The following is a 13,635-nucleotide window of genomic DNA, read 5'->3' as shown; positions in this document are numbered from 1 at the left end:
TTGTGACCAATTCAAAGATCCATTCAACTCTTTCAGCACATGTGATCTCATCCCGATACTATCATGCCACATGTACTCTACCATTAATCGAATCAGTTCATTCAATATTATCCCCGATATAATCAATCCAAATCAGATGAATATCAATCTCATTCAAAGATTGGTAGCTTCATTTCTGTGTCTAATTCAAAGATACATCCAACTCTCTCAGCTAGCACATGTGATCTCATCCCGATACTTTTATGCCACATGTACTATACTACTTTACCACACATCAAACCAGTTCCCTCATCACATTCGGACTGCTCCTGATTCTCTGTCGGAGGGGTAACACCTGGTAGTTCCCACTTTTGCCACCAGGGTGCACTAGGTTCCACATCCCCCACCAGAGTTGCTAGGCTCCACCCACTTACCGCCCCTTTTCATCGTCACATCATCCCTCTCACGATGAGCATGTGAGGGGGTGGAGGTGTGTGAGAGAGAGAGCATGAGAGAGAAGTTGTAATGAACGTACAGTCGATTTGAGGCGAAGCCGACCGAGTAGTCTGTAGGCACTCACCGGGGACCTAAGTCTAGGGTTGCTGCCTCTCTGCTCCTCTCACGGCGTCGTGCGATAGTCTCCCAGAACTACTGTTGAAGGCCGACCGACCGACCCCTTCACACGATCCGTGATCGCTGGTGTGAACTCGACCGCAGTCAAAAACTATCGGAGCCGAACAACTACGATTTTTACGCGACGGTTGACGCAGAGATTAGTGGCGCTTGATGCGCCGCGCGATTTTTATCATCGTTCGATTACGCGATTCGCGACTAAAATTCCAAACATCTCCCTAAAACTACTCCGAAATCATCGTTGGAGCACTACAAGTTCCAAAACAATAATTTGTTAATATTAGACAACACTACATTTCCCTCCAAAAATTCGTAAAAACACTAGAAATTTCCAAGACCCGAATTTCATCTCACCTCTAAAAAATGCTGCAATCTTCACCTGTCAACTACTGACATCAACTGATGTGTTTTGTTGTTGTTGTGGTGCTGCAAGTTTGACAATATTCTGTGCGATTCTTTGTACGTTCCGAATGACATCGGTGTTGGACTGTTGACAAATTCTGGTAGTGTTTTGTTAAGGTTAAGGTAGCTCTACTCAACCACTGACTGCGCAGCTACGCAAATTTGGAAGTTTGGATTGCTAGTGAAAAGCTACTATTGTGGAGAGCCCCGTGAATTTGATCGGTGAGTGCATTTTATTATTTATTTTTCTATATATTATATTCATTATTTTATTTCTTTTTTGATCCAATAGTGAGAGGTAAACAGACTCAGACTAAAACTTTCCTCTTCCAAAGATTTTATTGTGATCATTTTATTGATTAGTGATGTTTATATCTGAGCACCACATTTAATTAGAGAGCAGGTAACAGATAAATTTTTCAACTTCTCCTCCTCCATTTATCTATTCACTTATTCAATGATACACAAACCACAATCCATTAAAATGATTAGGAAAGTACCAACAGACACAGCCCAAATCTGTTCACACCGAATTTTGACTCATACACTAGTCCAAAAAATGGATTATGTTTCATTCACTTTTGAATTTGAGTTTAATTTTCAGTGCAAACACTTGATAACAAAAAAATTTGAATCTATATCCATTGAAACATGTAAAAGATTCAGGATGTGGGAGAGAAAAAACGTGAACGCCCAAGTCCTCTACTTTAGAATCAAGTCAATAAATTGTCGAAATATTATGGACATCAATTTTGAATTTGATTAAATTTATTTGATCTGGAGAACAGACATTTGCCTCAATCTTCTATTGTAAAATTTTGTCAATAAGTAGTCTAAATAATAGTCATGGGTAATCAGCTACGGAAAAAAAACACCAGAGGAAAAGTATGCTAATTCTTCTTCAGCCTAGTCTCGTTATTCTCAATGCCGCACTCAGTTATTTCATAACGACCGCATTAGAACAAACAGTACTGAATTAATCATTGAAAAAAAATCCAAATTGAATTATGTCAACCAATGTGTGGAAGTTCCTTCAATAATTATTTCACATTTATTAGAATTTGAACAAATGCAATTTCTTATGTATTCCTTCATTTGTAAACATGATACTTTTCGAATTTTTTCCTCATTCATAAGTTATGATTTGTTATCGTCAATAAGAGAATTAATTCACAAAATCTAGTGGATTTTTGAAAAGCCACTAGTCATAAATCTATAGAGCCGGTTAATAGTCTCAACTTTGGCCAAAATTGTTTTTGTGTACAGTATTAACGAAGACTTCTTTCGAAGCTTCACAAAAACATCAGTCATAGATTTTAGCCATAGTACAAGCCCTACAGTAAGTTTAGTACTTTTACTGTATAGGATAACATTATTTTATTGGGATGGCCTACTGGCAATCAATATAACATATTAGTTCTCATATTCATTAAGGATTATAATTACAAGTTATAGCTTTTTTTGTTATTGTTTCCTTATTAGCACAACATACAATCTTTCATGAACCAGTTATTTTGTTTCCTTTGATATTCAGTGAAATTAAATTAGCCGGTTAACTATATTTACTTAAGTATTTGTTTGCAATAATTACAACATACGCCAATTAGTTCAGATAAAAGAGAAGAGCAATTGATTCTCATTGAATCATTCAGATGAGTGAATTCAATATAAATAGTCTGAGCACTATCAAAAGTCCTTGATCAAAGCTCTCCCGTTACCCTCAACCGATAGTTCCTAGATTTCACTGTCTTATCTCGAATCAGGATTCTGTATTTGTTCTTACCACAATTTAATGAATGAAGATAGTAACCTCCGAGAGGAGATAGTAATTAACTGCTGTAAGCTCCCTGGCAAGCTGTTTTATCGGTTTGATTGAAAACTAAATAATCAAGCTATCATGGAAAGATTAGAATTGTGTTGTTTTCAAGTAAACCAGTAAAGTAACTGATCAGTGAACAAGACAGTTATCTATATGAGGTCGTGAAAGTATTACTGGCATTTCACAAGCTATTTTTCAAGTTATTGAGGTATTCTTGAAATATGGTAGGGTTAAAGAGACGAGTATCATTTAAAGAACATGTGACAGAGTTTTATCCAGGTAAGGTACCATAATTTTCTCTCAAACTTTTTAATACTGGATGAGTCATTTTTCCTCAATTTTTTCTTGTTTGTTCTTTCAGTTTGAAGCCAACTTGATGATTAAGTACGATAAAATTGATAGAAATGAAATTTAATGAATATTTTCGGTGTGATACTACTGTACTGCTAATATTATAAATAACACTTTCATGATGAGAAATTCGAATATTTTCAATTCCACAAAAATGCATTGTTACAATAAATAATACAGTTGTAATGAAATACTAGGAAAAAGTCATATGTACTATTTTTTAATTAAAATTCAACTTACTGATTTTAAAGTGATGCTGTTCTGTGGGCTGCGAGTGAATAAAACATCGTCACAGTATGGAACAACATAAAAACTCAATTTAATTGCTGGGAATAGAAAAAATTAATTAATTTAATTGAAAACACCTGGAAACTAAAAATAAATCGTGATTAGACAGGATATGACACTGACTACATTTGAATCAAACAGTATTTAAAAAAAAAAACATCGAAAAATTTAGTAGCTATCAGAACAGATTTCATCCAATTTTCCTTAGAGGTGGGCCTACAAAATATAATATAATATAAATTTAACACTGTAATTAACTCCAAAATTATCAATTATCTAGTGAACCCTCAGTTATTATAATAATACATGGATTCTAATTACTTTGGGTCAATTTATTTCTGAAGTTATGGAATTTCCTTTGACCTAAATACATACAGAGCATTGGCAGAGTACGAATACAATTAAATGACAACTCGAGTAACAGGTTGGACTTCCTAGAAATAATTTTCTATTGTCTATCTTTGTCAACTTCCGGACTTCCGTATTGATTTCTCAGTCCACCTCAGGTAGAAATGTCTACGTGAATAAATATACACATTCATTACCACCCAGGTCAGTAGAAGTTGCCCATTCATGAGTGGAAGAATTCACACGCTACCTTTCTTCTGGAAGTATATGAAGATATTGAAGGAATTTCCTCAATTCAACGTTTATAGAGTGTACAGTCAAAATAGCCTTTAATTAACATTATTGAAAAGTCTATTGTAGTCATGAGTCATAATAGTTTTACTCCTTCTACCTCATTCGTTCAAATCAATACATGTTTCTGTTGAAAAAATTCCGTTCATTTTATCACATAATCTTTTTAATGATATAAGTGGTACAGTCATCAGAGTTTCTTGAATTATCCATTTATCATTAAAGTATTGATTAATGCAGTAATCAATGAATGAATTGAGGGTTCACTCCCTCATTGGCATAGCAGAAATATATTTATACAGCTTTTTGTGTAGTTGAGAAGTTGGTATTGTGGTAATTATTCATATTAAATGAAAAAGACTAAGAAATTGTCAAAAACCACAGATTTTCACAGAGCCACAGTCACAAAAATCGGTGGTTTTTTTGACAATTCCTTAGTCTATTTCATTTAATATTTATACAGCATAATGTAACCGATATTAATCTTAATCATTTATAAGTTTGAAAATGGATTAGTGATTCTAGACCTCTTAATATTGGAGTACAGTAATGATTATTTTGTTCATAGCTCATAGCTTCTAAATAATATTATAAATCATCAACATCTTAGGAATTTCGAGCAAGAATGAATAGGATTACAATAAATTCATAATATTCATATGCAATATTATGAGCATATGAAGATCAATTTTCCGAAATTCCATCATACATGATAAACTAGACTCCTATAATTTTGGTGTACAGGTTGCATGTCTACTACTAAGAAGTAGTGAAAAGTGATGTATCTCCTAATAACAACTCAATTTTATTATAAACCTGTTACAGAGTATTTAATCTTAACTGTAAACTTACAACTAGCAATTCAATTCCATTACCACAAAACTGGGTTTAATTACAATGAATCCATATTTTTCATTCTATCAGTATGCTAAGATTAAAGTAAAAAGTAATGTGTATGATAAGAAAAGTCTCTACTAGGCTCTGATGAGAGAATACACTCAATTGTCATTATTAGCTGGTCCATGATTCAATGATACAGTAGCCTACTGTACATTTTAACTAAGGGCAAACTCTGTGAGAGTGTTTGAATGTAAATGTGTTACAAATCTCTCTTCAATTGCTTGATTGCTTTACAACAAATTGGAATCATAATTCATCTTAATTGTAAGTGGCAATCTTCTCAATTTTGATGAGATATAGTTTACTTGAATTTTTTAACTGAGGAGACCCTTCTAGAATTCGACAAAATATTTTATATAGCAGGCCAAACCTTGTGCAACACTGTTGAGAAACACTATTGATAGTGGACATATTTCATCTCAAATTTGGGCTAATTGTACATGGAATGTAACAAATGTTGCACTAATATTACCCTGTGTTGTGTAAGAATGTTAGAAACACCCGGCATTCAACCCCCCCCCCTACTCCGGCTACCCCCCATGAATTCCTACTTGAAAAGCCGACACACTGAAGAAGCGCTATTAGGCTTATAGTGGGACCAGAGCATTATAGTGGGGCCAGAGCATTATAGTGGTTATATTTAATCCCGAAACCACAGGGGGTTATTAGCTTATGAACGGTTAGGAGGGTCTATGATACATTAGCTGTACAAAATGGTGGCTAAATCACGCTACTAAACCTCTCTCTATCTAACTTGGTTTTGTTGTATTCTTCTCTTCCCTTCTAACTATTCCTTGTTGTATTTTTCTCTTTCTTTTCATCAAGGCTGTGTCGAATCTATCCGTCTCTGTCTCGTTCCCTTGCGAAAGTGGTTTATATTTACTGCAGGACAGACTTTTAAAAGCTTAGTATTTGGTTACAGTGCAGGAGGATGGGCGTTTGTAACGTCTGCCTCCGGAAATATTAGTAGAGAGTGGTTGAAAATCAACAGGATAGTTTGAAGTGGAATCGAAATTGGAAGAATAGGTGAAAATTGAAATACATCAAATTGAGAATTTCATGATGGATAAAAGTATCAGGATATTATTTCAATACTGTATCATGAGTATATTTTTCAGTATTTTCATTATATTTCCATCTATCTAGTTGCTGCATTTCTAGTTTATTTTCACAATTTATTGTCTTTTGGTTTTTGCATATTTTTTGTTTATTCAATGTCTGAAACTCATCAGTTTTATGACGGATTTTTCTCTAGAGTGATAATTATTGATAAAATGACAAGTAGTGAAAAGATACATGATAAGCAATACCTTTGAAGTAAGAGAGATTAATTCCATTCATTGAATAAAAAACTAAAAATATGATTGATTTCATGAAAATTCCAAGTACTATACCAATCGAAGTTTATGCCAAAGACATTGTTCAATCAAGATAAAGTTACATATTATGATCGATGAGAAGTGAATATTGACAACAGTCGAATTGTTTCATGGTGCAGGCTTGTTGGCTTTTTGGAAAAAGTTTTAAATTGTGTGTTCATTCTATACTTTATCTGAGTTGAAGTATATTTATCATTCCACTAGATACTGTATATCCTACTGGAAATCTATTACAAATTCACACCCGAATTCATTAATTTATCCATTCATACAGTGAATGATACAGAAATCTTAATGAAAATGATGTGGTCGATAGGCGCAGCTAAAAATGTCCCACTCCTAAATTCTCATATCACTAGCTCCAAAAAAGGCTAAAATATTGAAACTGAAATTTTATTCACAACATGTTTTACAAATATTTTTACAATGCAATTATTAGAAAAAACATTATCATGATTGAAAAAAGAAAAGAACTTCAGTAGCTCAACAGTAACAATATTGATCTGTTTATTCCAAAAGCGTTTTGTATAGAAACTAATCTTATGGCAATACCTATTCAGAGCAATTTCAATGTTATCCTAGAAAGTATGTTAACTATTCATTCACACAAAGCCTTTATTGATCCAATATTTTCAAAAGTGACAACTTCACATGTAAAAGGAACATCCCAGAGTTCATTGACCTCCTGAAAGAGTTGTGAGGCCTTATCGTTCAACAAAGACATTCTTAAAGGGTTACAACAGTAGCACAAATAATTTAAAGGGTGATACAACAATAGAATTTCATGGGTGGCCCAACTAGAGGTTCCATGGAATTGTCACAAATTTACACTAATGAGAGAGTCTCAGCTGATATGTGCTTCTCTCACAACAAACTCTCTCCTACTCTACAACGAAAATTCACTCTTTCAATTCTCTCACTCAATCTACCAGTCATCTTTCTCTCTCTGTTACTCTTCTCATTATCTCACAAATTCCACAAAAGTTGTATGCTCAAATTTGTCATCCATTGTTGCAGTCCTAAGGATGAATGAATCTAGGTAAACTTTATTCATTCGGAGTCCAGTCATTCACTTTATTCATTCGGAGTCCAGTCATCCACTTCATTCACCCAGTGAAGATTTCATTCACTGACAGGAAGTCTTGTTTATGAATGAAATGCAGTTTATAGTAAAACCCGGTGCGAAGTCAATTTCTCGTATTCTGTAAGTTAAATGTATATTCTAGTAATTATTGTAACAAGGAATTGTTTCTAAGAGAGGTAAAGGGTAATTTGCCAATACTTTATGAGTTTGGTCTGTATATTATATGAATATATAGAAATATAATTGATATATATCCATTGAATATTATTGGGAACACTAGTGAGCTTCCGTATTGGGATCAATTGAACTGATATCTCGCCATCTCTATCAATATTTGAAAACAACATAGAAAAATGTGTCGTTGAAAATAATATACCATGAAAATTCAATAGGAATCATGAATATGTTGAACTCCTGCTTAAATGGCAAAACTTAAACTATTTCACAGGTATTATAATATGAAGAACCCCTACTAAAATGGAAAAAGAAATAAAGGACAACTTTCTTGAAACAGAATGAACTCCTTCTAAATTGAAAAAAATGCAAAACTCTCATCAAGCATTTTTTCATAGATGTAGAAATGTTGCATGATAATATAATTTCAGCATATGTTGTTTTGTTCTGTTCCAATAATTCTACTTCTAAAAATCTTGCGTTCCGACGCAAATAGCATCATAATAAGTAAGCTTAGTTGAATATTCCAACACTGCCAAATTTCATCACGACCACTGATACTTGAGATTTGTATAAGTTTACGTAAACCTATTTATGAGAAACATACTGCGCTATCATTCGATAGTATTAATTATTGCTTCTCAGTTATAATTACAATCATTCCATACTTGATAAAATTCTATTCCCTATCATATGAACAGAAAATCAAATTCCCCTATGGCTTATGCCATTCTAAATATACAACGAATCCTAGGTTCATTCATTAAAAACCCCCTCATTAAAATCAGCACTCCTCCATCTAATTAAACCCTTCTTTCATCAAACATGAAAAACATGCTCATTACCGACATTTCAATTATCGCTGGCCTGCCATTGGACAAACAATTCGACCAATCACAGACAAGCATTCGACTGGAAACACTCACAGCACAGAAAACTGTATGATTTATTTTGAATAGAACGCCTCTGTATTATTGCAGAGGACGTTTGATAAATCAACAACAGAAATAATGATAACAAATCAGGTTGGTTAGGAAGGTGGGTGAGTGGGTGGCTACTAATTATGTGAACCAATCTACAGTATGCTCAAATAATAATAATTATGTCAATAAAAAAGCTGCACAGAGAGATTTATTGTCGGCGACATCTGAACGACACAACATTTTTAATTATCGGTCGCTCTCACAACAAACCAATCACAGAAATTTTAATTAACTGTCTATTATTTGCTTTCAATTGCAGGTAACGCAATATAACTCATGTTGTTGTTGATTTCGATGATGATAATGAGAAAATTTCAAACGAAATCAGAACAAAGATAATAATTTCCACCGCTGCTTGCACCGGTCGGCCACTAATTGAAAATTATAACGTTAATTATGTAAAATGCGGCGACGAGTCATATCAAAGCCTGTACTGTTTGTCATACAACTCAAATATGGACGCATTTTTTCCTGCTTTGTTTTGGAAATACGTGTCGTTTATTTATGTGCACAATGCGTCCAGAGGGTTTTACAAAAATCTATATTGCATATAGACGTGTTTACATGCAAAGCATATGCTATGTTTGTTTATTATGTGAATTTGTGTACTTATTTTTACATGTTTGTTCGTATATAATATGGATGTGTGAGTTTACGTTTTTGCTTGTGTACATTTCATAATTATGAACACATACGTGTGTCTCTATATGTTAAATAATACGTGAATATTCTGTGTTCGAGTACATACTGTTTGAACTCACCTTAAACCGTCTAAAAACTGCACACAGAATCGGTCTGTGTGAGATTGTTATATAATATGGATGTACATGTATGCCTATATGAATTGAGAATGATCATTCAATTTCTATTAAGGTAATGAATTTCTATATCATGCTAGCCACAAGTAGAAATCATAATCTTTTTGTTTTTCAGTGTACGAAATGTATCAACTCACAGTTCAAATTGACTGGAGAGACTCCATAGATAGAAATCTATATATGTCTTTATCGGTGAATGTGATACATGTAAGTTATATGTTTTGATTTTTAAAATCTTGTTTCTTCAATATGAGAGTGGTTCATGAAAATAGATAGTCCTTTCAAGAACTCTGGGCCACAGGAAAAAAGTTATAAGAAGTATAGTTCTTTACCCCGTGTCTTGGATATTACTTATTGGCTAAATTGATTTCAATAAAAATTATATTTTTTTGAACTTTCTCAGTATTTTTTTGATTATAATTTCCGGAACATGTAAGTTGGGAGTTGCTGTGTGTGAACTCACCGTTGAAACTGTAGTACAAAAATAGATGTCAGCTGTGTGGAAATGTGATGGTTTTCAAAGTAAACACTCGGTATCGTTTCGCTTGATTCATCGGTGAAAAACAACCGTCACAAAGAAAAACTGAGTGGGGAAAATTGGGTGGAAATTCCGTATTGTCAAATTTTATCTGATTGTTGATTCGGCAACGTTGCATTTCGGGCGAGTGCGTGTGTGTTTGCGTAAGAGAGTATAAATTAGAGCGTGTGATTGGTTGTGGCTTTATTTTGGGGGGTTTTTGGAGGTTTGCGCCACAGGGGTGGTGGATGGATGGGATTATTTCGTGATCCGAGGATATTTTTTGGATTTCATAGGAGGGTAGAGAAATACAAAATAGAGAAAACCCAATAGCAAATACGAATAAATTGGGTATGATTGATAGGACAAATTAGTTGTTCATTATGCCTAGTTGAAATTCCATTCGAAATGAAGATAGTAGTTTTCAGATATGCTATATAGTAGGCTAGAACTTTAAAAATTGAAGCAGTTCTTCAATAAGAATAGTAGATTATGAACCTTTCCATGAACTTCCTGGCCACAGAATAGGTTAAGAAGTTAGATAAAGTATAGCTCTTTACTCCGTATTTTGGCCATCATTTATTAACTAAAATGGTGAAATTCATCATTTATTGACAATTTATTATGAAATTCATCATTTATTGACAAAAATGATGTATTGGCTAGCTCGGACGTGGAAAATCCAGTTTACTTAATTTTTTTGGACGGAGTTCTTTTCGTTCCCAACTATGTCATTTCCATGTATTTTTTGGAGTAGAACTTGCATTTGTTTCCACTATACTCTACTTCATTTCAACTATTGGGGAATAACCTAGAATAGTTTTTTAGTAAAAAGTAAAATTATCAATAATTGTTGAAATTGAAATTGAAATTCTTTATTCTCCAAAATTTACAATACAATAAATAGTACATATGGTAAACAATTTTGGAGGCTTCTCTCATGGGCACATGCCTGTGATAGAGAATCAATACAGTCCAATCCAGTAGAATCTGCTGTTTTTAGAAAATGAACTAGAATAGCTGTAAAATTGATTTCACAAATACACAGTAAAAAAATAAAAATGGATGAAAAATGGAAAATGAAATAAGAATGCAATGTTCTATTCTAATCTAAAATTATTCTTAGTTTTTCTCTTCTGGTCGGTTTTTTTTTTAATAATGAATGGATTATGATAGAATGAAATGTGAACGAGAATTTCCTGTTGTTCGTTCCCTGTCATATTTATATGATTTGTAATAATTGTATCAATAAATAAACTATATAATATCTTGGCTGTTTCAACCAAAAATGATTATGGCATTGATTACATATCAACATATTGTCGAATTCTAGTGTCGAAGAACTCAACTAAACGATCAACTCTCAAAACCCCCAAAAACCTATTAGCCTACTCTCTAACCCCCATTACAATATAGTGACAATACTACATTCATAGTGGTGTGAACTACTTCAGATGTGATCTAGTGACAATGACACCACTCATTTTCCATACCAAAAGTCACAAGTAGTCAATTATACCACAGAGTGCCACTGCTATCAAAAACCCTACCACAAAATAATTGTTCCACCTCACTGTTACTCCACAATCGCCCCTATCAATCATATATCTACAGACCACATACTGTTCTCAACCCTTTTCGGTAATGAATACCTCTCTATTCCTTGAAAGAAACAGTTGCAATCTGTAGGTGAATTCAATGTTCTGAAAATGCTTACAACAATAATATTAGTTAAGCGATGCGTAAATTGCGGTGGGTAAAAAGAATAGAATAGAATTAATGCCTTTATTTTTGTCCTAGGAGGGTAAAGTTAGGGCACAGTCGGCCCTCTCTTACACTTACCCCTCGAACCCTCTTAACCCGAAATATGTGGATCGGAAACGGATAAAAAGACAATAAGTGAGGAAACTAAGGAAAATAGCGGTATATCTGCAATGAGAAGGTAATAGGTATGTTGTAGCATGAAAATATAACAACTGTTATTGATCTATTCATTTCTAGAGGGCTAATGGATTTTTTTCATAGAGTCGCAGAATCGGTCGCATCTTCATAAAAATGAAGGATACTAGTGATTCTTTAATAAACAATTTCATATTACTATGGTTGTGGGATGAGACAAGGTTAGAGGATACTCTTAATTAAGAAAAAAAAGGAGGGAAGGAAAGAGTGAGGAGATAATGTATCCAGAAAGAGGAGGAGGTAAAAAGTATGAAGAATAAGGAAGCAGGTACTGTTGCTAAAAATCGGAACCTTACTGTAGATATGAATGTATAGAGGGGTGGAACAAGGACAGGAGATGTATGTTGAGGGTAGGAGAGCAGCACGAAGAGAAGCAGAAAAGTGAGAAATAAAGGAGGGCAAAGATACTAAAGAGTTAAATAGGTGTAAACAGAGATCTCGTTTTTGAAAGGAGCACGCCTCTGTCAAAAAACCCGCGCACGCGGAGCTCTACGATCCAAGAAGAACCACGCAACTGTGGCTAAAGGTCTCCCGCAGAGCGGAGAAGAATAAAAGGAGAAGGAAAAAAACGAAAACAAAGAAAAAGCGGTGATGATTTTAGTGAAGGCAGAAAATGTGGCGTAACTAGTGATCTCCTGCTGTTAGCGTGCATTGTCCCCTATAGTTGTAGTGCATTGTGGGTTTTATTATGCCCCAGGGAAGAGCCCGGTTGCACCCCAGAGTACAGACAGGCAACCGCAAGGGTGGTGACAACCTTTTGTAACAAGCTTTCGTTATTGATACTTGATTGAAACAGTTGTAAATGATTATTGTGGCGAGATTGGCAGTTGGGTATCACTAACTGATGATGGAATACTGCATTGTAGATGGTTCAGGCAAAGACGTTTCCAAGATCTTTAAAAAATATTTGGGTTGAGGAGTAAATATGCAGCCATTATAATTATCACTATACTTGACTAGTATAAATGTTTTATTGTAGATGATTTTAGATAAGGATGCAATTGCCAAATGGAGTAAAATCATTTCTTGGAGGAAGTGGAAAAAGAATATGGTGGACTAATTTTTGATTCGGGCAATTTGAAAATGAATAAATTTGTTGAGATTTCGAATCAACTGATAGGTAGATCTTCAACCTTGATTCAGTAGTTTGATTGATGAAATTTGAAGATAAATGGAATTGTTGAGATTTCACGTTAGCTGGTTTTCAATCTAGTAATTCAGTAGATGGAGGAGTTGGTTATATTATGAGATCGTACGTGGTTCCATTGTACGCAATACTCATAGAAAGCGAGAATTTCTATGAAGAGGGAGAAGCAATGCTATTAAAGAGGGAAAAGCAATGATCGTATGGAAATCATGAAAATAAGATTCATGTAAATATTTGAGATCCTTGAGGATTCATGCTCACCTGATAAAAAGTGGATTTCCATAATAAGTTCTCAGTGTTCTCATAATATATTTATTTGAATGGTTTGATGCATATCTGATAGTTCCTCAGCTTTCAGCTCCCTCCCTACCTTTTGTGAAATTTTTTCATATTTGCGCAAATGAAAAAAGTATAATTTTCTAATCCATACAATTCATTCCAATGCTGAAAGTAAACTAGATTAGCTCTAAAATGGAATTTTAAATATGGCTCTTAGTAGAAAAGATAGAAAGAAATAGATTATACAATCAGAAAGATCTATTCTGATTCGAAATCATGATTCA

The 13,635-nt window shown here is 33.9% G+C and overlaps 1 protein-coding gene across 7 annotated transcripts in view; it reads left to right on the top strand.

Moving 5' to 3' along the window:
- Window positions 1–534: 534 nt before the first annotated feature.
- LOC111053957 (paired box protein Pax-6) overlaps window positions 535–13,635 on the top strand; it is a 109,278-nt gene continuing 96,177 nt past the window's right edge. For 2 of the 7 annotated variants that reach the window (XM_039439132.1, XM_039439131.1), the window contains exon 1: window positions 2,908–3,112. In XM_039439132.1, the coding sequence (XP_039295066.1) occupies window positions 3,055–3,112 (58 nt within the window). In that variant the 5' untranslated portion in view covers window positions 2,908–3,054. Of the gene's footprint in view, window positions 1,237–2,903; window positions 3,113–13,635 lie in introns of those variants that run through there. The other 5 variants (XM_039439136.1, XM_039439133.1, XM_039439130.1 and 2 more) reach the window with 5 other exon arrangements.

The sequence above is a fragment of the Nilaparvata lugens genome, chromosome 12 (genome assembly GCF_014356525.2).
Source record: "Nilaparvata lugens isolate BPH chromosome 12, ASM1435652v1, whole genome shotgun sequence".
Taxonomy (NCBI): domain Eukaryota; kingdom Metazoa; phylum Arthropoda; class Insecta; order Hemiptera; family Delphacidae; genus Nilaparvata; species Nilaparvata lugens.
Note: the sequence above shows the minus strand (reverse complement) of the source record. Positions and strands in the feature narration are given on the sequence as shown.